Here is a 23,798-nt window from a genome sequence, read left to right as displayed (position 1 = left end):
AGTTCAATTTCTTATGTTTTATTCATTACAAATGAACAATTTCAAAATGCTCATTATAAACAAAGAGATGGAAGGCGACTTGTTCATATTGGTGTGAAAGTGTAAAAATAATATGGTATTTTGGGCGAACACATGTATTAGATTTAGTTCTCATATCATTTCCAAACACGATGAAGACGGACAATTAAAATACAGCTACACTTGGAAAGTCCTCCAATGGTAATTAAATATAATATACTAGATAAAAAGTTTGATTTACTGGCCGTTATCTATATATACAATGACATGTAAATAAATATAAATTGTACAGTGTGGAGATGAGTATCTATTGAGATTAAAATAATATATATGGAGGACGACGGTAAATTAAAATTTACAATCAGCAGTCCGAGAACAGATTGAAGTTCTGTGGACTGTGTGAATCGTATGTCGGTGTTTAGATTGTGACTGGTGTGAATTGTATGTCGGTGTTTAAATTGTTACTGGTGTGAATTGTCTGTCGGTGTTTATATTGTGACTGGTGTGAAAAATTTGCAACTAAGGAATACATCAATAATTGACCTAACTACTACAGAGCTATGGTTGTAGTGCTGTAAATGTCTGCATTTAGATTGCGACCAAAACGATTTAGAATACAATAAAAAAGGAACAATTTATTAAAGATTAACAATTGTGAAGTATAAGAGACACGATGGCACGTTCAAGAGATGAATTTAACGAATGGGACTGGCTTCTGTTTGCTGCAATGTTGTCAGTCTCAGCAGCCATTGGAATATACTATGCTATACGAGGAGCGAAACAAAACTCAACAAAAGAATTTTTGATGGGAGGCAGACAGATGCTGTTGATACCAGTCGCTATATCTATACTGGTTTCTTTCATGTCAGCTATTCTTATCCTTGGAACTCCAGCAGAAATGTATACACAGGGAACCCAGTATTTTGTTTACCTGTTTGGAATGATTCTGGCTGTTATCCTGGCCTCTCAACTGTTCGTTCCTCTGCTTTATCCTCTAAATCTCACAAGTTCATTTGAGGTTAGTTTAATTGAACTTTTTAGGTTTGTTCTACCGCATTTAAATTAAATTAATTTAAACGTATGCCATATCGAATAGAAAAATATATATTAAAACTAAGGCTCATTAACTCATCACAATTAAAAAAAGGCAATGCAATCTCAAAAAGAGGAACCACGCTAAGAAATGTGAAGAGCGTACCAGAGCAACATGAATGCAAAAAAAAAAAAAATAACAGAAAAAAACCGCGGAAAATACCGGAGGTTTTGAAGGGTAAAAAGATTCTCATGATTCTTCTCTTATGAGGGTAATTGGGTTTACTTATTTTCTAATGAAATATAAGGGGACAGGAATTGAAGTAAGGATCTGTTTTAAATGTATTATATTGGTATCAGAAATAAATCGAAATAAATCGAAATGAGTTAAGATTGATTTTCATAAAAAAAAATAAGATTATTTAAGGGGGCTCGCGGGTATAAATCATTTTTTTTTTAAATATAGGATTTCGCTAGATTTTCTTATAAATGAACTTCATCTTATGCTTAATTGAAAAATAAAATAAAAAAATGGGGTCACCATTCATTTAAACTAACAATATCCCTTCGAAAGAAGCATACATTTTTGTAAAAGTACTTTTTTTTCTATTGAACTAATATGAGAAAAAAAAAGGCAATATCGAAATAAAAAAAGAACTAAATTACAGAAATCGCTCAAATTTTACAATAGTTTAGTTTAAGTACAGCTTATTTGAAAATAATAATAAAAAATATAGGTCACCGATGAGTTAAAATAGATATTTCAATTTTAATGCCAACAAATGGCATTTTTGCACCAAAGGCAGATAATTTCAAGCTTTTTCAATGATATATACATTTTAAAAGTCATCTGGGGCCTACACGAATTGTTTTTTTCTGAAGGAGTTTTTGTGATAAAGTAATAACTAATAAAGTAAAAGATTATATATGAAAAAAGAAATGTTTAATTTTTTTCTGAAATTTTTATACCCTCAAGCCTCCTTAAGTGGAGAAAAGAAACTTGGTGAACGTTTTTGTATTTTATCATTTTTTCAATGTTAATTTCAGTATCTAGAAAAACGTTTCGATTCGAAAGCAGCTAAATTGACGGGGACAATAATGATGATCTTGCAACAGGTATGGTGTGGTAGATAAAAACAAATTAGAGAATCTCTGGTTATATAAATGTCAGTCCAAACAAGGAAATAGTACATTTCCATTTTACTGCTAGTAGAATTTTAAAGTATTATACAAGTGACTGAGGTGTCGATCGAAAAGGTACCCCGACAGTTAAAAATTAGAAACAAATTTGTTTTAAAAAATCATACCCAGCCATAATGTGGTGCATACAAATGTTTGAGAACACCTATCCCAGGTAGGTGAGAGTTTTAACTTTAGTTGCATCTTACTAGTTTAGTCTTGCTGCATTTTATGCACCTGACCTAATTATATGTTAGATACTTTGTTCGATTGTTCTCGTTTGTTGGTGTGGTTCATATTAAGATATATATATATGTACAGTTGCTCGTTTCTCGTTTTTTTATACAGATAATTATTAAGATCGGTGGTTTTACTGATGAAATTGTTTTACATTAGTCAGTCCGGGGCCAGAACTTGTTGTTCGGTCTTAGCCAATGCTCCATGTCATCTTCTAATTTATGGCAGCATTTCATATAAAAAGTCCGTAACATAAGAAACAATGAAGTTTCCTTCAAACTATTACATTTTAAAATATAACTAGTTTAAAACAAAAGGGGGGATATGTTCACAATTTTTGCACCATGACGTTGAAAAGATAGTAAAAGTTTCATATGTTTGTCAAAAAAAAAACAAAAAAAAAAACCCGTAGAAAACGAAAAAAAAAACCCGAAGGAAAAGCGACACTACGCTTGCCATAATATTTCTTGTAATGTTTATGGCGAAAAGTACATTATGCCATTATTTATTACTTATTCCTGAATATCTAAATTTTAATTTTTGTTGACTTAACTGATTTTGTGCGTTTACTTTATTTTTGTCTTGTAATATATTAAATATGAAGTGAATTCATCTGTCTAACAGGTTGTAAAAATAATGTATACGAAGTTTATTGTACTTAGTAAAACACTAAACAAAGTGCAGTAAAACATAACACTCTTGATTTGTCTGGTTTTAAGTATAATAAATAAAACTGGGTGTTTCCCGGCAGTTTTCTAGTTGATTTAACGATTGAATGAACGCATTTGCCCGTATATGTATTTTGTTTTGTGTTCATTGCAGATGTTAGCAACTTCGCACATTCGTGTATTAATGTGCTGTTCGGTCACTCGTTGCATTTTTTTCTATATTTCACGGTAGGTATAGTGTCTGGTTAGGATCGTGCTTTTTCGAGTGATTCAGTCCGTTTTTTTCGGGTGTCGTTTGGACTTTTTCGAATGAAAAAACATGCAATAAGGTCAACTAACTGCTAATTCCTAATTATAATAGTTTTGTTCATGATTACACAACTTATTTTGATTACTCTACATGTTTTGATCAACAAAGTAGCACAGTTTCTTGCACCTAACAAAAAAATGAGTATTTCTTTTCGAGAGCAACTGTGAAATCTTCCGGGTTTTTTAACAAATGGTCATGGTTTTTTTTAAAGAAAATTGTGAAAAAAGGTATTCTTGACTTAAAAATATGACTTTTTCTAGTTTATGAATGTAAACACGTGAAGGACAATGTCATATCTTCCAAACAAATCACAAAACCATATTACTACGGTGATCATTTAATTCTGTTCGGAAAACGTTCTACCACAACTTTCCAGTATTGAATTACAAGTTATTGGATCCTTTATAACAAAAGGTCTTTTGAACACAGTGCAGGGGACTCGTAATCTTTTCAACTTCAATTCATGGTTCTTTTGTTGTCACAGCTAATTATATTTTTCGTGGTGAACCCAGAGTTTTTATACGGGACGTTTCATGGTATACCGTTGTCCGTTCGTCGTCAGCAAGTCGGAAAATAACTCAAAAACGCTGTAACCATTTTACATGAAACTGCGGAGAATTGTTTTTATCTATTTAGGTATCCTCCCTTTCAGGTTTTATAAATTTTAGATTTTACATTTCCGAGTTATTGGATTTTATTAAACAAACTAGAGACCTTAAAAAGCATGTGTCGCCCACCTTGGTCTTTGTAATGCAGCACATATCAATCAAAGGACACTTATCAACATTGAAGACAACAATTGAATTTATGATAGAATTCTCTGTTTTGATGATGGTGACTTGTTATTCTTACTTTACTGAACATTCTTGCTGTTTACAGTTATCTATGTCTATAATGAACTTGGTCCAGTAGATTCAGAGATAATGTTTTTTGTAAAAATTAACAGACGACGAAAGCAAAGTGATGGGAAAATTTCACTTGACACTTTGGGCCAGATGAGCTAAAAAGGGGTGATTTTACAGTTTTCAGACAATATTTTCAAAGTGCTTTTAGAAGTTTTCACGAAACCTTTGTGACGGCTTTACATATAATACGGTAACCTCCCTTTAGTTTTTTTTTATAAAGTTTTAATATGACATTACGAAATTATTGATAGTTTTCATAGATATCGCTTGATACCAACTCTAGTATTTAATGTCAATAAAATACGGCGAGTTTATTTTATGAGAATTAAATAACAATAGTTGATGTCCAACTGTATCCCATTCTCACAAGTTGCTAAACCTATTCATCTTAATATGGTCAATATAACACTCTCGTTATGTTAAATAAAAATGAGATGTCGTAATATCATCTTATGATTCTGGATAAGCAAATCAAATAAACGCAGATTTTCGTATCTCTTCCTCGTATAACACGCTGTGCAGTGTGATACGAGAAATGTCTATTCATGCAAGATATAGATAATAAGCCACAACCATATGAGAATGAACTTTATTCTCTGAAAACGCAATAAGAAACCTACTGGACAGGAGAGTAAAATCAGAAATATGCTATGTAATAAGAAATATTCTAATGAAAGAATTTTATATTGACAGTTAACAATTAAACGAATAGTTTATCAGCTTTACACATGTTCGTACGTACGTCTCAATTCAAATTGTCTATGCATACATTATACAATTGGCATCACAAATATATATAATAAACATGTAATTTATAAGAAGTGACAAACAACAATATTTACAAATGAACGATACTTGTATATAAAGTTTAAGTATAGTACAACATTATTAAACTGATGAAATTATTGGTTTCGTGCCTTAACAAGTGCATAATTTGAACTCTTTTTTATTGTTTTTAAACGTAAATATATATATATATATACACGGACATTCAACATTTTAAGCTGTAGAAAATTTGTATAATCACTCGATAAAACACAGACGCACTCGATAAGGCCCGGACTGCTCTCGAAAAATTCCGAACACATAGAAATGAATTTAGTCTTAAAATGTCGTTTTCAATGTAATAACAAAAATTTTTGTAAAGTGTCTGTACATCTAAGGATATACGGATTCTATGAATGCATTAAAATTAACATTTGCATTGGTATTTGTATAAAATTGACTTTATTCTGTTTTTTGGAATAAAAGCATTGTAAGGCTAAATTCAACTTTATTTAACAAAAATAATATCGGATTGATAATATTTTTTATCTTAAATGCTAACACAACTTGTATATCTTGTATGTTTAACTAAAGCGTCTATATCACGTCTTGTCAGAAAGGAGGTCTGTTTGTTTACATTTTCGATCAACATCACTCGAAAAAAGTGGTAACAATCGAAAACGCACGATCAAATCACTCAAAAAACCTAAATCCTAGCCGGACACTAAACCTACCGTGATTTGAATTCTTCGATTAGTAATTCTTTAATTCAATCCTTAAGTTGTTTTACTTTCTAATGGTTTATATATTAGTTTCTGTTATTTTTTTCACCTATTTATTCTTATGTTAAAGATTTAATAATAGTTTAGACAATTTGAATTAAAAATAAAATATCTTATATCTCACTGGGGTCTATGAAGTAAAAAATTCCGTTTTCGCTCTACTAATACTTCCAACAACAAAATGATAGGTCATATGACACCAAAGTGATCTCAAACAAAATTTGGAGAAAAGTCTACGAATAAAACACTGAAGAAACAGCCAAGTACAATACGTCACAACTTGGCCGTTTCCGTACCAGAGTAGCGGATTAACCCGAGGATTGCCGATTGATCAAGGTACTGAGAATTTGACAGCTATTACACCGTTGCATTCAGCAATCCTAGGTATAACCTGCAACTAAATTAGGGTACGGAATGGGCCGAGTTGAGACGAATGGCACCGTTGAGTAGTACTTTTTGTAAGCTCAGTAAATATGCCAAAAAATTGTATTAATTCTGTACATGATACCTTATGGTTTAATTTTGTAGGTCATCTATATGGGAATCGCATCATTTGCTCCATCCACAGCACTGGAAGCTGGTGAGTTAACTCAAAATTGATATCGTGTGATGTCGAAACTATTAAATTGATGAGATTCACAAGTCAGACTAAAGAAAATAAATATCCCATCATATAAAATCTTAATAATTTTATTGTCTTTAACATACATTTATATTATGATTTTTTTAAATGATTTCTTCTTCTCTTTATTTTGTTTTATAATGTTTCTATAAAACACTACCTGCTAATGATTAGCAATTTAAAGTCTGCTATTCTGTAACCAAGTGTTGTGTCGGAGATGACATACGTGTAGAATACAGTAAATCGCTATAATTCATTGAATCGTGTACTGAGTATATATAATATTAGTTAAATTTACTCCTCTAGTTCCTCACCCGGTTTTCCCCATGGGTTCAACAATAATTATTGTAATGATTTGCCCGCAATACTCTCTTAAATCTATAACATCAGTCTTGTTTATGAGTTATTGGTGACATTTTATATTTGGACAGAAATTTTACGGCATCTTGTTGGAATCATATATAGGTAGGTAATTACATTGTAACGAGATTGTTGTTGTTGTTTTCCATCTTCCGAAGCAAGGTTAACAGCTCTCCGAACATTCCCGAAGTCCTGCGTTAAACATCGACTCTGTGAGATTCAGTCCTTGTTTGGAAGTTGGTTATTTTAATGGAGTTAATGTTAGTGAATTCGGTCTTATAGTTACGATACCGTTGTCAGGTCATTAAAGATTGTATATTTGGCTTTAATATTGATTCACTTATAGGGTCTTTGCATCGGAACTAAACACATTTATTTAAAAAAAAAACAGTTGTTGGCTTGACACGGGTTGTGTTCTTCTCATTTATGTGATGATGGTATGATAGTAAACCCCTAACGGGATGGACTGTGTCTGTTATTTATATGATGAAGGCATAATAATCTTCCAATCAGTGTAATTGAAGTCTGGAGCTGGCATGTCAGTAAACTGCTAGTAGGCTGTTGTTATTTATGTATTATTGTTATTTTGTTTAGTTTCTTTTTTGCATCTTTTGACATCAGCTCGGACTTCTCTTCAACTGGATTTTAATGTGCGTATTGTTATGCGTTTACTTTTCTACATTGGCTGAGGTATAGAGGGAGGGTTGAGATCTCATAAACATGTTTAACTCCGCCGCATTTTTGCACCTGTCCCAAGTCAGATGCCTCTGGCCTTTGTTAGTCTTGTGTTATTTTTAACTTTAGTTTCTTGTGTATAATTTGGTGTTCATTGTCACTGAACTATGTATATCTTTATTTAAGGGCAAGATGAAGGACACCTCCGGGTTCGGGAATATCTCGCTGCATTTTAGACCTATTGGTGACCTTCTGCTGTTGTCTGTTATATGGTCGGGTTGTTGTCTCTTTGACACATCCCCATTCCCATTCTTAATTTGATTTCATATTACTTTATTTATTTGTGAGTGAATCGGTAGTGTTAACATCAATAAACTCCTCCAAAATATACTTAAATATTACGATTGAATGCCTATACCAGAACACGAATGTCTACACATTTTAAATTAAACATTTATGTACGATATGGAAACCAATTCTTCTTTGAAAAATATATTAATTTTTCTAGTAAGCTTGTCACTGTATTGTTATTATGTGCAATTTTGTTGATGGTTCTTGTGATTTCTTTTGATAAATAAGACACAATTCATACTCCAAACAATTTAGCAAGAAACATAATGATATATTTTATTTTATTAACAGTAACTGGATTTCCAACTTGGGCAACAATTGTTACTGTTGGTCTTGTTTCTACATTGTATACGTTTCTGGTGAGTTTGCTTTATGTATTATCTGTTGTTAATCTGTTTACCAACTAATATTCACAAGTTCACATAATCGAATTGTTTTGTGACAAGACAGCCATTAAGTTGCCCCCCCCCCCCCCCCCCCCCCTCCCTTTTTGCAACATACGGGTATCTCAGATAAAGGTCAAGGAACAGTCTAGAGAACAATATAGGATACTGTCTGTTCAATGATCATTGTAGTAATACTAAAACGGAATTCTTTTCAAATCCAAATGAGAAAAAACACTCTTGAATGTATATTTGCCGTAGATTTATCAAATAAATATATGTAAACTGCATTGCAGATATCTTTACTGATTTAAAATTAAAAAAACTTCCTTTGAAATTTTAATATTTTATTAATAGTACTGTTCAACTCATATTGCTTACATTTTGTACTCAATCATAATGAATTATTTTTACACATTTATAGGGTGGAATGAAAGCTGTTGTATGGACAGATGTATTCCAGTCATTAGTTATGATAGCCGGATTACTAGCCATTGTTATTCAGGTAGGGATAACTAATCATTGATGCCGTTACCATGCAAGTAGTTTACATGCATTAAAAGGTCTTAAGTAGCGTTTTTGTAAAAACAAAAACACACGTCTTCACTGCTTCAAAAACTTGTTTATATATTTATACCTGAATAAATGATTTACCATTACAATGTTACATATGCTACACATTACTTATATGCTAGAAAATATATTTGCTCTGTAAAAATACCTTAGAGAATCATCTATTAATGGCAATAGCTTTTAATTTGATAACTAGTTTGATATGTCAAGTACGCTTCATTTGGAGCCATGCTCAGCATGGTTTTAAAGTGCAAGGTTGGGAAATTTTGAAGATTTCATCCTTTTTGTTTTGATACATTCTTGTCTAGAATTACATCAGTCCGTAAACAGACATTGACAAAACAAATCTAAAAACAATGGCAAATTCCATTGATCTAAAGAAGAGATTTAATCAATTCAATATTAAGAACAACAAATAATCGATAAATTAAGTCCATGAGACTTGTTACATTTACAAATTCGAAAGCACATCCCAATTTATACCGCGAAGTTGTTTACAAAGCACGTAAACTTAGATACAATTTTGGTAAACGTCGAATTGTATCTTTTTATATTACTTTTTCTAAAAAGTTACCAAGAAAAAAGATCTTTCAATAGTTTATACATTCAGGTAAAAAAAGGTCTATTTTGTATCAGAAATTAAAAGTTTTCGTAAAGATGAATAGTTTTGTGTCAGAAAAAAATGTTTCGTATGAAGAAAATGTATTCAAGCATGAATTATTTTGTACCTATAGGGAGTGGTAGAAGTCGGAAGCATGGGTGACGTGTGGGAAATCAACGACAAGTGGGGACGGATCGATTTCTTTGAGTAAGAAAAGTTTTGACTATTAATTATGAAATGCAAATTTGTGATTTTGATTTAGAGCAGGACAAATCTTGGCATGATGAAGTTAGTATCTAGATATACAGGACCACACTGATTTTACTCACTGTTGATAACATTAAACAGTCGCAATGTATTGCATTATAAAATGATTTCGGTGTCTTCACTAATATTTATAACATAAACGGTACCAAATTTTCTGAACTGGATTCAAATTTCGACAGCCAAATTAAAGCCTCTGCAGTGATGCTCGAGGCCAAATAATTCCATAAAATTCATAAATTCATAAAAAGAGCTATAAACCAAAAAGTATAAAAAGTATAGCCAAAGCCGGGCAAGAAATCAGACCTTTGCACGAGAAAGATGCATTCCTTATTATTAAATAGTAACTGTTTCTTAAATTTTGTTACAGCAAATTATAATATTTGAGATGAACTCTCTACAGGCTTGTAAGATTATTTTCTTTAATCAACATAACCCTAAATTTAACTTCTGTCTTATATATTTGTAAATATACCAGTATGTAGCTTTAATCTTTTTAACCCCATGTTTTTTTTTATAATGTATACTTTTATTACTATTTAACAGCTTTAATCCTGATCCCACTCAGCGCCATTCCTTCTGGTCATTGATAGTTGGTGGTATGGTAGGCTGGACAGCGACATATGGTGTGAATCAGGCCAGTGTACAGAGATACTGTTCAGTACCAACACTAGCAAAAGCTAAGCTGTATGTTTTATGATATATGAGCTGCGTATGATATGAACCGACCTTTTGCAAATGATTATTCAGGAGCCTCTGGCCTTTGTTAGTCTTGTATTATTTTTAATTTTAGTTTCTTGTGTACAATTTGGAGTTTAGTATGGCGTTCATTATCACTGAACCAGTATACATTTGTTTAGGGGCCAGTCGAAGGACGCCTCCGGGTGCGGGAATTTCTCGCTACATTGAAGACCTGTTGGTGACCATCTGCTGTTGTCTTTTCTTTGGTCGGGTTGTTATCTCTTTGACACATTCTCCATTTTCATTCACAATTTTATCAATACATCTGCTAACCTATTTCGAGTTGACAAAATCTATATACAAAGTCTGTAACTGTTTATAAAGTTGAGTTGATATGAAACACCTATCAAAAAGAGCAAAATTCATCTTTTATTTCGTAATTGAATGTTCCAAGAACAGTAAATAGTCTTTTATACATGTACATGTATCTGTGTAGTTGCATAAGGTCGATTTCTATTTGAAGCAGCTCAAATGCCGTTTGGTTGTAAACAAAGTTAGTGATAAGATAAACTGCCTAAAATAGTAAAATATAAAAAATACGGAAATTCCTATATCAAATGGCTAAATTAAAAGCTTAATTGATATAAGAAAATGTGGTATGAGTGGAAACACATTATATGAAGTGTAACCAACTGACTTGATATAGGAGTTTAATTTTGTTATACAGACAATGATGGATTGAGCTTGGTTTAATAACCTCTCATTTGCATGACAGTCGCATAGAATTCCATTATATTGACAATCATATATGAGCAAAAGAACGAAATACAATAGGTAAAATGTGATAAATTTGGGAACAGCATTCAATATAGTGTTACAACCTTCAATCACAACAGATTACTACTTCAACAAATAAAGGCAAATTAGCTAACAGACAATGTATAGACAAGGTACACAAGCAAAACTGAAAAAAACTCGAAAACAGAAAAGCCCATAGCAAAATAACACAATGGCGGGGTGTATAAATGCCGAGCCATATCATAAGTATACTAAGGTTAACAATATACAAACACATGTAAAGAACATTATTAACATTTACAACGTCAGTACCTTCCAGGGACAACCAAGAACTGTAAGTCGAAAAAATGCAACCAACAAAATATCCTAAAACGAAAAAAAGAAAGCAATAATAACCCCTTCAAAACCAGGTTAATATAATGTACTTTGTAAGGGAAGCAGTTACCATTTTACTAATGACACTCGAAAATTCTAAAAGGATTTGTGTATTTTGATAGTCTCCTTTTTTCCCTTTTTCTAGCGCTGTGTTGTTAAACATTCTTGGAGTTGTAATTCTGTTAGTTGTAACCTGTTTGGCAGGGATTGTTGTGTTTGCATATTATAATGGAGTGATTGGCTGTGATCCATTGGCCAATGGACAAGTAAGCAACGAAAATCAGGTAGGTTAAACATTTGTACAATATAAAAAGAAGATGTGGTATGATTGCCAATGAGACAACTCTCCACAAGAGACCAAATAACATAGACATTGACAACTATAGGTCACAGTACGACCTTTAACAAAGAACAAAGCCATACGTCATAGTCAGCTATAAAAGGCCCTGAAATAACAATGTAAAACAATTCAAACGCGAAAACTAACGGCCTATTTTATGTACAAAAAATGAATGAAAAACAAATACATAACACATAAACAAACGACATTAATCAATTACAGACTCTTAATTTAGAACAGACACATACATACAAGCATGTTTCATAGTTAGCAAATTGTAAAAAAAAACAAGTAATATATTTGTCATAATATAGAATCATTTCAAGAAGTTGACTGTTTTCATGTAACTTTACAGATTTTTTACCATTAAGTTTGGACTCAAACTATCAAATTTAAACTGAAACCCCCAAAACCAAGACATCACAGGCAAACAAAGATTTAATGGGATTCAAAAGAACAATATTAATGTCCAATAAAATTGATTCATGAATTATAATTATAATTGACAGTTTCATTTAAGTGTTTGCGTATATTATTTCAATTAAACTACAGAAATTGTCTACATTGTTTGTGTGTAGCCAGATACCAGTATAGATTGTGAACATTGATATCATTTCAGATAATTCCACTCTTTGTCATGAAAACATTGGCTTACCCTGGATTACCTGGGTTATTTGTCTCATGTTTGTTCAGCGGAGCTCTCAGGTAAGCAATTTGATAAAAATAATTGTTACTCAGTAGGCGGCTATTCCATAGTTTCTTTGTGAAGCTTTCTCATTATTGTCATATCATAACGTCCAACATTAAACAGTGAAGATATTTTGGTTGATAGTGATATCGAAGTTGAACACAAATTAACATTAACTTTCATATTTTTATCTGTTAACACTAATAACTGAACATTTTTCCGTATAAGATAAACAATTGTAAGATGTAGTATGATTGTCATTGTTACAATTATCTATCGGAGACAAATAAAGTAGAAGTTAGCACATATAGGACACCGTACAGCCTCCAACTATGAACAGCTAAAACCAATACCACTTATTTAACATGAAAAGGGTACTTTTATCGTACATATTTATCTTTCATTCAAAATTTAAAACGAACCTTTTCAATGTATATCAATAACTACAACTCATTACAACTTTTTACTCTTTTATTTTTTTAGTACAATGTCCTCATGTTTAAACAGTTTAGCTGCAGTCACGTGGGAAGATATATTAAAACCATTCTGGGGCAATATTTCAGAAGATAAGAAAATTTGGGTGACAAGAATATTAGGTTTGTATATACATGCTTTATATCTTTCCCAAAAAAAACTGAAAAAATTGTTTAATGAATATGTTTGAAAATAAAAAAAAAATAGAAAAACTATTTTATTACAAGGATTCTGGCTGTCTCCAATTGTTTTTGTCCATGCAGGTGTTTGGTACGAAAATCCATAGTAATATTTGCATGATTGATGACGTGTTTTTTTTAAACATAGAAGTATAGGGTCATATATTTTTTGTTATTCTGAAATCTGAGATAATTATAATTTGTTAAAACAGCTTATGTGTATTTTTATGTCATTGTATAAGTGGTAGTTTTTACAGTGAGAAAGCGGAATTCTCATTTAAAAGTAGAATGCTATGTGAGGTTTTTAACTGTTTACAAAATTTTGAATTTTTGAAATACTAAGGCTTTTCTACCTCAAGAATAGATTACCTTGAGTTAGCTGTATTTGGCAAAACTTTTAGGAATTTTGGTGTTCAATGCTCTTCAACTTCGTACTTAATACTTAATTTGGCTTTTAAACTTTTTTTTGGATTCGAGCGTCACTGATGAGTCTTTTGAAGACGAAACGCGTATATATAAAATTTCAATCCTGGTATCTATGTTGAGTTTATTTTCATATATAAATATACCGAGAAGTCTTCAAACATAGTTGTTTCCCCTAGTCTTCAGGTAAAAAAGTAAAAATGTGTATTCAAAGTATTAATTGATACCTTATTTTTTTTAACAATTTGATAGTGGTGTTTTATGGAGGTTGTGGTATAGGTATGGCCTTCATGGCAATGAACCTTGGAGGAACTGTATTACAGGTATTTTATATTGTACATTAAATATATTATTTCGTTTATTTATACAATGTATATGAGCTGCGCCTGATAGAATTCGACCTTATGCAAATGAATATCTATTCGTCTGTTAACCGATTTAGGGTTGACAAAATCTCTATGCGAAGTCTGTAACTGTTCGCAAAAATGAGTTGATATAAAAACCTAACTAAAAGGAGCAAAAAATTCTTTTATTTCGTTATTGAATGTTCTAAAATCTCTCTGTCTTGCACATGAACATGTATCCGTGTAGTTGTATAAGGTCAATTTCTATTCGACGCAGCTCAACTTATGAACACTTTGTACGAACTATTTTATTTGATAAGCAATAGCCATATTGTTTCAGTCGTGGCTGTCTGTCATGTCTTTCTTCTGTTCCTTTTTCGTCCTTTTCCCGTCCGTTCCATAACATAAAATAATTGGTTTCCTCATTCAGTTTCAACTTTAAATCATACAGAACGATAGTTATTAACTACACCCAAGGTGTGCATACCATCTGAATTTGATGTTTTCAACAAATTGAAGAAAAGTGAGCTTTGTTTTTTCTAATTGGCTAAATGTAACCTTTTGGTGGTATATTTGGTTGTCTTTCTAATTTTTAGTTAAGTTTTTCAGCAAAAACTTATAAAATAGTTAGTTCGTGTACCAACGAATAGAAGCTGTTAAGTGTCATGAGATTTTTTTAGTACAACTTAGCTAGCTCGTTATTAATACTTCACAAACTCATTTTCACGAATTAGGTAACTCATTATCACAAATTAGATTTTGACGACTAAGATAAATCATTATTGTTCGAGTCCGTCCACATAAATGCTATATCAACTTGGAATAAATCTATAATACAACAGGTACCACATTAGTTTATAGGTTCAGCTATTTCATATATATATATAAATGAAAAAAATCATTATTTATTATAATATACCCTATGGTCACTGTATCAAGCAAACCAACCCCAAAGCAACATATTCATGAATTAATGCAGTATGATAATATGAGAAAGCTAAAAAAAGTATGAAAAAGTAAAATCACAAAAATACTGAACTCCGAGGAAATTCTAAACAGAAAGTCCATAATCATAATTTTATGGCAAAATCAAAAGCTCAAACACACCAAACTAATAGATAACATCTGTCACATTCGTGACTTGATACAGGCATTCTTTTAATGTAGAAAATGGTGGATTAAACATGGTTTTATAGCTTGCTAAACCTCTCATTTGTATGACAGTCGCATCAAATTTCATTATATTGACAACGATGTGTGAACAAAACAGACAGACATAAAAGGTAAAAATGTCAAAAATAGGGGTACAGCGGTCAACATTGTGATATAATCTTAATCACTGTAAATACAAACAAGTTTGTACTAAAGAAGCACACAAAGGCATAGAGACAAAGCACATTATAAAAAACAAAAGACAAAAATAGAAATATTAGCAATAACACAATAACATAATGACGGAATGTATAAGTACAAAGCCACGTCATATTTATCAAATGGATTACTGAAATAATATAAAAATTATACAGTTTTTCTTTGATCTTTGTATAATTGTAGGCTTCACTGAGTTTTACCGGAGCTGCTTCTGGTCCTTTGTTAGGAATATTTGTTCTTGGAGCTTTCTTTCCATGGGCCAACTGGATCGTGAGTATTTCATGGTTCGTCGGTTTTTGTAAGTATGTATTGGATATACGTCAATGAAACAGCAAACTTTTGATACTAAAAGTATCAGAGGTCGTTTTTGATACGAAAAAATTATTCTCCATAACCGATTTTGGAAAAACAAAAACGGGTGCTGGGCTCGAACATCGTGACACTAGGCACAAACGTAAATGAATGAATCACAAACCGGTTTATCTTGAAATGTTTATAAGTACTAAATAGATATAAGAAGACGTGGTATGAGTGCCAATGAAACAACTTTCCGTCCAAGTCACATTTTGTAAAAGTAACCCATTATAGCTGAGAATACGGTCTTCAACACGGAGCCTTGGTTCAAACCAAACAGCAAGCTATAAAGGGCCCCAAAAATAACTAGTGTAAAGCCATTTAAACGGGAAAACTAACGGTCTTATCTATATAAAAAAAACCAAGAAACACTTATAAACCACATCAACAAACGACAACTACTGAACATTAGATTACTGACTTAGTACAGGTGCAAACGACGACCATTAGGCGATACTGTTTTAACAGGTAAGGTAAGCATAAAAAATGACAATGAAGCCAATCTTAAAAATGAAAAAAAAACAGCGATATTACTTAACGTACGTATAATTGTGTAGATATTGCTTATCAAAAAATAAAATAAACTAAAAGTTTGAAAAAATCTGAGATCGTCCACATGCAAAATGACATTATTTTAAACTATAACCGCAGATGCAACTTTGTTTCCATATCTTGTACTGAAGTTGGTTATTTCTTTAAACAAATTCTTTCTCTACAACTTTTCAATGCAAGGCAGATGTTAATTCTTAAACATAACATCACTTTGTAGGGAGCAGTTATTGGAAGTATTTTAGGTTTTATTCTCCCAATGTGGATTAGTATAGGTGCATACAGCGTTGGAGGAAAAACAAATCTCCCAACAAACACGTCACTGTGCTACATGTACAACCAAATAGACAACAGCACGAGCTCATACGTCACTTCCACAGAAATATATACTACTGTCATGCCAGATGAATCGTAGGTTTTATGTTATGATATTAAGGGAAAAGAGGTTTTTTAAATTTGTTTATAATCCCCATAAAAACAGAGGTGAATATCATCAATAGACAGTCCAAAACCTTAACTCGAATAATATAAAAAAAACAACATGGCTTAAAAAAGAAAAACAAGGATAAGACAACAGAAACGAATAAAAATAGTGAAAAGTGTCCAGATAATAAAAAAAAGATAATAACAGTTTAAAAAAAAATGTGTGACATGTGTGAACACGATTTTCAAATACATCGGCTATCAGTTACATATACTTGTAACGGCATTTTTCACACGCTAGCTAAATGAGTATGTACTATACAGACACAGTTGGTTTTAATGATTAAAACATAAATATTTTTCATCGTTATGGAATACATCTTTTGGTGTTCCCTTAATAGTGTTTGAAAGAATGACATCTTAACTTTACGTGTTATTGACGTATGTGAAAATGATTGACGCAATTATTTTGTAAACATCTCATCGTACTTATAGTGCATGAAATGTTTATTAATTTAAGTAAAGTAACCAAAAGCTTTTCTATTTGTAATTTAAGAAAAAAACTCATAACAGATACCAGGATTGCAATTTAGAAAGTTTTAAGTGAATAAGTAACTTTAGATTCTGAAACATACGTTTCCTACATACTCGTAGCAATAATAAGCAAATTAATAAAAAATCGGAAACTTTTAACACAAAACAAAGCGTCAGTAAACTACGATCGTCTTCAACTGTACCAGGTTTCGAATGCCGTAATGAAAATTCTAACATTGGTGTTAAAAACGCATTTCTTTTACATTTTGTAGGTCAGGAGGAATATCAGATCTATACAAAGTATCATATTTATGGTACCCATCTATAGGAGCTGCCACTGTTGTTGTAGTCGGAATGATTGTTAGCGCAATAACAGGTTTGTATTTATGCATGAGTTTGGGTTTGTCCACTAAAAACGCGTTATTCTTAACTTGCATGACATTGTTTTGTTGAAAAAATGCGGGTCTAGATGTAGTTTATAGTTTAGAGAACACTGAATAGTGCGTGGAGAAAGGTGAGCACTAAATATAAAGAGTAGAGAATAATGAGGTACACAAGTATAATTGAACAATAAATATTATACAAGAAGATCATTCCTATAAATAGGGATATGCGGTAAAGTAATTATTCTTTACTAAAGACGTTCATTCTCCATTCTCGGATCCAATCTTGATTGACTAGGATTGTCAGTTTTTCAGATCGAAGTTCCAAGGCTTTCTCCGTGCTCCCCAGCTTTCTCCACCAATAAAAACTGACCGCCAAAAATAGCCGAAAGTGTGTGCTTTAAAGTGGCGTTCAAATTTAAAAAAATCAAAATCAATTCATTTTATCACAGTAAGTGTTACAAGTATCCCTATCTATTTATCTACACAGAGTTGCCATTACACATTAGAAATACATCACATTTATTACTATACACCCAGTATACAAAACTTGCCCTGGTATTTGAATCAACTATAAATAAATAAATTTGGTGTTTTTACTGTCTTCTGATTGGTTAAAATTATTAGTTTTATTTTCAATGTTGTCAATTTTGATCGTGACACGCCCACGCTGACGTTGTGTATTCATACGCCAACATGTGTGTACGTTGTTATTGATGATATAAATAATATAAAAAGTTCTTTGAGCCTTATTTTTGATAGAAATTTATTTATGATGAATGGCAATTATTTATTTTGATTTTATTGAACCATAAAACTAATTTTTGACTCTTCACATTTTACATAATCCGCTTGGCGGATTATTCAATGTGAAGAGTCAAAATTTAGTTTTATGGTTCAATAAATTCAAAATAGATGATAGCCATTCATTAATGACTGTGTTGTCACATAACATTGACCGTTGTTCTTTGCTGTTATAATCAGACATGTTTGCGTTCTATAACAACTTTACATTAATAGGTTTTACAAGAAAGTCTGATGTTGATCCAAAATACTTGATTCCGTTGTTTGACAGAATTTTCTGCTGCCTGCCATCGTCTTTCCGTCGGTGGTTGAGATGTTATATAGACTTCGAGGATCCCGAGGTAAGACGTTAAAATGTAAAAATAAAAAATAATCACAAAAATACGGAACTTTGATGAAAATTCAAAACGGAAAGTCACTTATTTTAACAAATGAAACGGCAACAATTCAAAACGATATTTGTTAGGTGATAATTTCAAGAAGGTGACGTGAATTATGAATGAAATCAATTGTTTCGCACCGTAATGCAAAGCAATCAGAAAGTTTTTTTTTTAATTTTAACGGGCTGCTTGCCTGTTTAAGTTCAAAATACTTTGTATAAACATTCTAAATGATTAGATTATTTTAAGTATGAATTAATCTTTGGCGCTGACAGTTTTGTGTTTCTAATTCATATCGTAAACCTTTATATCGGCTGTCATTTAATAATTTTTTTATAAACATTATACATATCGATGTGTAATCCGAAATTGTAGTGAATTTACAATTCAAATGTATCTCTTAATATGATTCATTTATTTTTGAATGTTTTATTAGAGGTTTCCCGATTTGCTACATATCAGGTACGGTTGGTACGTAACACAACCGTTTGGTGCTGTTTTGGAGGTATCATTGAATGTATGAGATTAGTGTATTCATCATGATGGAATTTAAGAAATCGAATTGCATATCAGCGATAAAAAACATAATCTTTTATTTAAATACGATTTCACTCATTCTAAAACACTTTGTTCGTGATTTTATACGAGAATACTTATGTTGTGCACAAGAGAATGAATCAAACAGTCCTTACTTGAACTGAGTTGCCTCGACATTTAGATTCTAAATATAGATTTGCGTTTCTGTTTGTTTGGCTTTGATTTTGTTTTAGTGTATATTTTGAAAAAAAATAAGATAAAGAATGTTTTTTCTTATATAGAATTTGGGATAATTAGAAATTATTTCTTAACAATAGCTAACTGGTGTCATTATAACTAGTATACGTTAAAATGGCAAAATTGGGTTGACTTCTCATTAAAACCAATTGTCATTAATTATTAATTAATCTTTTCGGTCATTGCAGCAACATTTTTCTTAAACGCAACACACATTATAAAAATATCGATCTATCTTTTGTCTTATATCTTGTCACTGAACTTTTCGGGTGGATGTATTCATTAGAAAAAAGTTGTTGATTAAATTACTTAAAGATTGAATAAAATTTTATGACACTAACGAAAACCATTTCTTAAGTCGAAAGATTTATCATTACGATGTTATTTCATCTTGTTCGTTTATTACTATATTATTAAATATTGCGAGTAAATTTGTGTACTGCACCAGCTTTCGAGTAGTATATATAATCTACATGGGATGATGTTAACCAATATATCCATCCCTTAATCCTTTAATCGTACAGCAATGCTAGAAAAACTTCTTACATCACAACGTATTTTGTTCCCTGATTACGGCAATAACTTGACGCTATTTTTGCACTAATGCAATATGATTATGTCTTTCTAACTCTTGATATTGTTCTACAGGAAATACTCCATTTACAACTGATTTCTGGACTTAAAATTAGGGATCATTTTCATCGGTTGAAAATTTTTTCTAGATAATTTGTTAGATAGATATGTATCATAAGTAGGATCTTTGTCACTCGCCTTACTGCGACAAAGATATGAACTGTTTCATTAAAGGACATCTTTCTAAAATTCATATAGCATAGTATAGTGATTTAAGGAGTATTTTGTAAAGAAGTCCGAGGGTATAGTTAATTTTTTGTTGATCATTTTTCTTTTTTCAATTTTCAATTTCTCTCTCTATCTTTCATATTTTGTTGTACACTTACAAATGTAAAAGCATTGTCATTTAAGGGCAATAACTTTCATACGTGAACAACTGGCAATGCCATCTACACTGACCTATTTGCAGATCCTGTGTTTTTTTTTTATCAATTTGCTATTCAAAGTTTCTATCAAACAAGGACAATGACTACAATAACAACTGGACTGATGATTTACGATTGCTGATCACTTTTGATTTTGAAGTAATTCTCTGTCTATTAAAGATTTGAAGATAATAAGTTGTATTTTAACCTATAACTGTTTAACTTTTACAAATTGAGACTTTGATGGAGAGTTGTCTCACTGGCAGTCATACCACATCTTCTTATATCTATATAGAACAGAGGCTGATCTATGTTACAGGGACTATATTCTATCTGTACACGCAATATCACAAGTTCTTTTTTTCATACTTGTACACTATTCCCTCGTTTATTCCTCAGATATACAATTTTGTATTTATTCTCTGTATTGACATGACTGATATTATAACCATTATTTTTATTTTTTTAAATCTTTAAACGTTAATATTCATTTTAATTCAGAAAAGCTAATGGCGACCAAATTTGCTTTAAATTTATTTCATCATTATGTTTTTGTTATTGAGATCAATTTATTTTTAGAATAAATTCTATTTGTTCGACATGTTTTCTGAAAATCTACTGTAAAAAGTGATATAAAGTTATTAAGAACAAAATTTAAATAGGTTTAAAATTTGTTTTTTAATTAAGTTCTTTTTGTTTATGAATTTTTTTGGGGGAAATAACTCTTAACTATAAACCTTTCGTACCAACGGTTACTAGCAACGGTTGTTTGAATGCATAAACGAGTGCACACAATATTGTTTATTATGAATACAAGAAGTAACCACATGAAATTAGTACCAAATTACAGCTAAAATTTCTCAAAATAGTTACGTATATGATTCATAAAACATACGTTGAAATTAAGTGTATACATCAATTATTTCCAAAAGTTAAATGACGGCTCCCAGTTCGTACTACGGTTGGTACGGTAGCAAATCGTGAAACCTCTATTAGGAGACAATTCGAAACAAAAGGTCAGATAGACCTACACTATTAACTTAAAAATCACTTTTTGTCGCTATGGAAAACTGGAGTTGATATGACGGGTAGAAACTAAATCAAATTGTTCTTCAATGCAAACAAAGTTACTAAATATATTGATAAAGGAATTAACTTAATATGAGTTATATGGGGTTGTATTTAGTGATCTCCAGATAAGTATTTTCTGATAATAATTATAATAATAGTAATAATAATAATAATAAAAATAAAAAAAAAATAATAATAATAAAAATGATAATAATAATAATAATACTAAAAATGATAATGATAATAATAGTTATTATAACAAAAAAAAATAAAAATAATAATAATAATAATAATAATAATAATAAAAAATAAATAATAATAAGAAGAAGAAAATAGAAAAAAATAATAATAATAACAATAATAATGTATTCTGAAGGATATAAAAGAAGAAGAAAAGAACGAGGAATTTACAGTTGACAAGGAAGGCAACCTATATAAAGAAGAACAACCATCGATAATTGGATCGATGAAAAATGGCGATATCATCGACTACAACATCGGACGATATTCCAAACTGAATAAACCTTCTGATAATGGAGCACCGCCAGCTTATGGGGCACTAGAACATAATAATTTGGCCTTTACAGATGAATCTCATACAAGAATATGAATTTCGGTAGAACAGACAATTAGTTTCTGAATATTATTGTAGGCATTGCATAAACTGACTGACCAATCACAATCAAGAATTATAGAGCTACTTTTAAATCTGTCTATCATACATATAAAAATGCATATAACTATAGAGGAACATTTGTTTTAATGTACATATCTCTTGTAACTATCATGAACTTTTCAACTTAAATGTAAGTTCAAGATTCATTAAATGCTATAAAACTTAAATCAAAGGTACCATAATTATAATTTAGTACGCCAGACGCGCGTTGAGATTAACAGTAAAATATTGACAAAGTCCATGTTAAGTTGTCTCCCGTAACATGTTGAAAATGTCATTCGTAGATAAGGAAATAGAATTGTTGCAATCATGTTTAACCCTGAGTTTCAGTGATTTATTTTAATGTACACGTGCTCCCGTGATTATCATGAACTTTTAACTAATATGAATCCAAGATTCATTAAGAGTCCGTCTTTGATTTATGGATATTATTGCATTCATTTATTTGTTGTCTCCAAGGGAATATAATTGCAGAAATTTATATCGCTGACTTATTCGTTTTTTAATAATATTTTCTTAATATGATTAACGGGTTAGAGGGGGTTAATGTCAGTACGACAGAAACCAAACTTATATATTGTATTATATGTCATTTTCTATTGTTTCATTTTTATTGCTAACTATACTGAGCCAAAAAAATTCAGCAACACAAATGTGAAATTTTATTTTATTAAAAAATCATAATAACATATAATTTTAATAATAACGAAATGGAATTATGACATTTCAGAAGCAACATGAATGTTTATCACTCACATTCATTAGGGTTTTCTTTGTATGCAGCGCGAGAAGGTAAAAATGCAGAAATGAGTATAGTGTTATTCAAATTTAATTTCTCAGCCATGCCCTAAGTGCACCAATGAAGGATTGGCAGGCACACCAGCAACTGCCCTAAGTCATGCACTACTTTTGTGGCCGAAAAAAAAAATTGTCACGTGCTGACGTAAAGCGAAGGTAGCGCTTCTCCCCTGACGATAGTTTTTGTTGTCTACGAGATATCGACCTATCCTGTGCAGTTGCAATTTGTCGATATATGTTTGTTAGTCTCTGAACTGTTCCCTTATGCACATTTAATCGAGCCAAGATGTCAGCAACACTCTTTCTGGCCATTTTCGGGGTGGCCTGGTTGACGCCCCACGCAATTTTTTCAAAGGTGTATGTGTTTTTCTTACCAATTGTGTGTTTCTGAACGTTAGTGAAAAAGAATTTTTTAACAAAAGTTAAAAGTACAGAAGGTCAAACATCAATTACACATGCAAAGCTGAAATGGCGCCAAATCAATCACCAGGATAAAAAGTACGACTGTTTTGAATTACAGGTAAAACTAACGATTATATCAATGATATTCATATAATTTTTTTCCAGAAACAAAAAAACAAACAAACAAAAAAAGTGTTGCGAAACGTTTTCGGCTCAGTTTATTTAATTTGTCATTCCGGCAAGTTAATCAAACA

The 23,798-nt window shown here is 31.2% G+C and overlaps 1 protein-coding gene across 1 annotated transcript; it reads left to right on the top strand.

Moving 5' to 3' along the window:
• The first annotated feature begins 323 nt into the window (after nucleotides 1-323).
• Nucleotides 324-23,148, top strand: LOC139500923 (sodium-coupled monocarboxylate transporter 1-like). The gene is made up of 16 exons (XM_071289822.1): nucleotides 324-1,036; nucleotides 2,098-2,166; nucleotides 6,425-6,476; nucleotides 8,196-8,263; nucleotides 8,712-8,792; nucleotides 9,595-9,668; nucleotides 10,272-10,412; nucleotides 11,725-11,863; nucleotides 12,539-12,624; nucleotides 13,091-13,203; nucleotides 13,936-14,006; nucleotides 15,582-15,668; nucleotides 16,522-16,712; nucleotides 17,531-17,634; nucleotides 18,662-18,786; nucleotides 22,045-23,148. The coding sequence occupies exons 1-16, from the start codon at nucleotides 692-694 to the stop codon at nucleotides 22,276-22,278; spliced, it is 1,980 nt and encodes a 659-aa protein (XP_071145923.1). The 5' UTR covers nucleotides 324-691; the 3' UTR covers nucleotides 22,279-23,148.
• The last annotated feature ends 650 nt before the right edge of the window (nucleotides 23,149-23,798 follow it).

Source organism: Mytilus edulis, chromosome 13 (assembly GCF_963676685.1).
Source record: "Mytilus edulis chromosome 13, xbMytEdul2.2, whole genome shotgun sequence".
NCBI lineage: Eukaryota > Metazoa > Mollusca > Bivalvia > Mytilida > Mytilidae > Mytilus > Mytilus edulis.
This window is presented reverse-complemented; position numbering and strand designations above follow the sequence as displayed.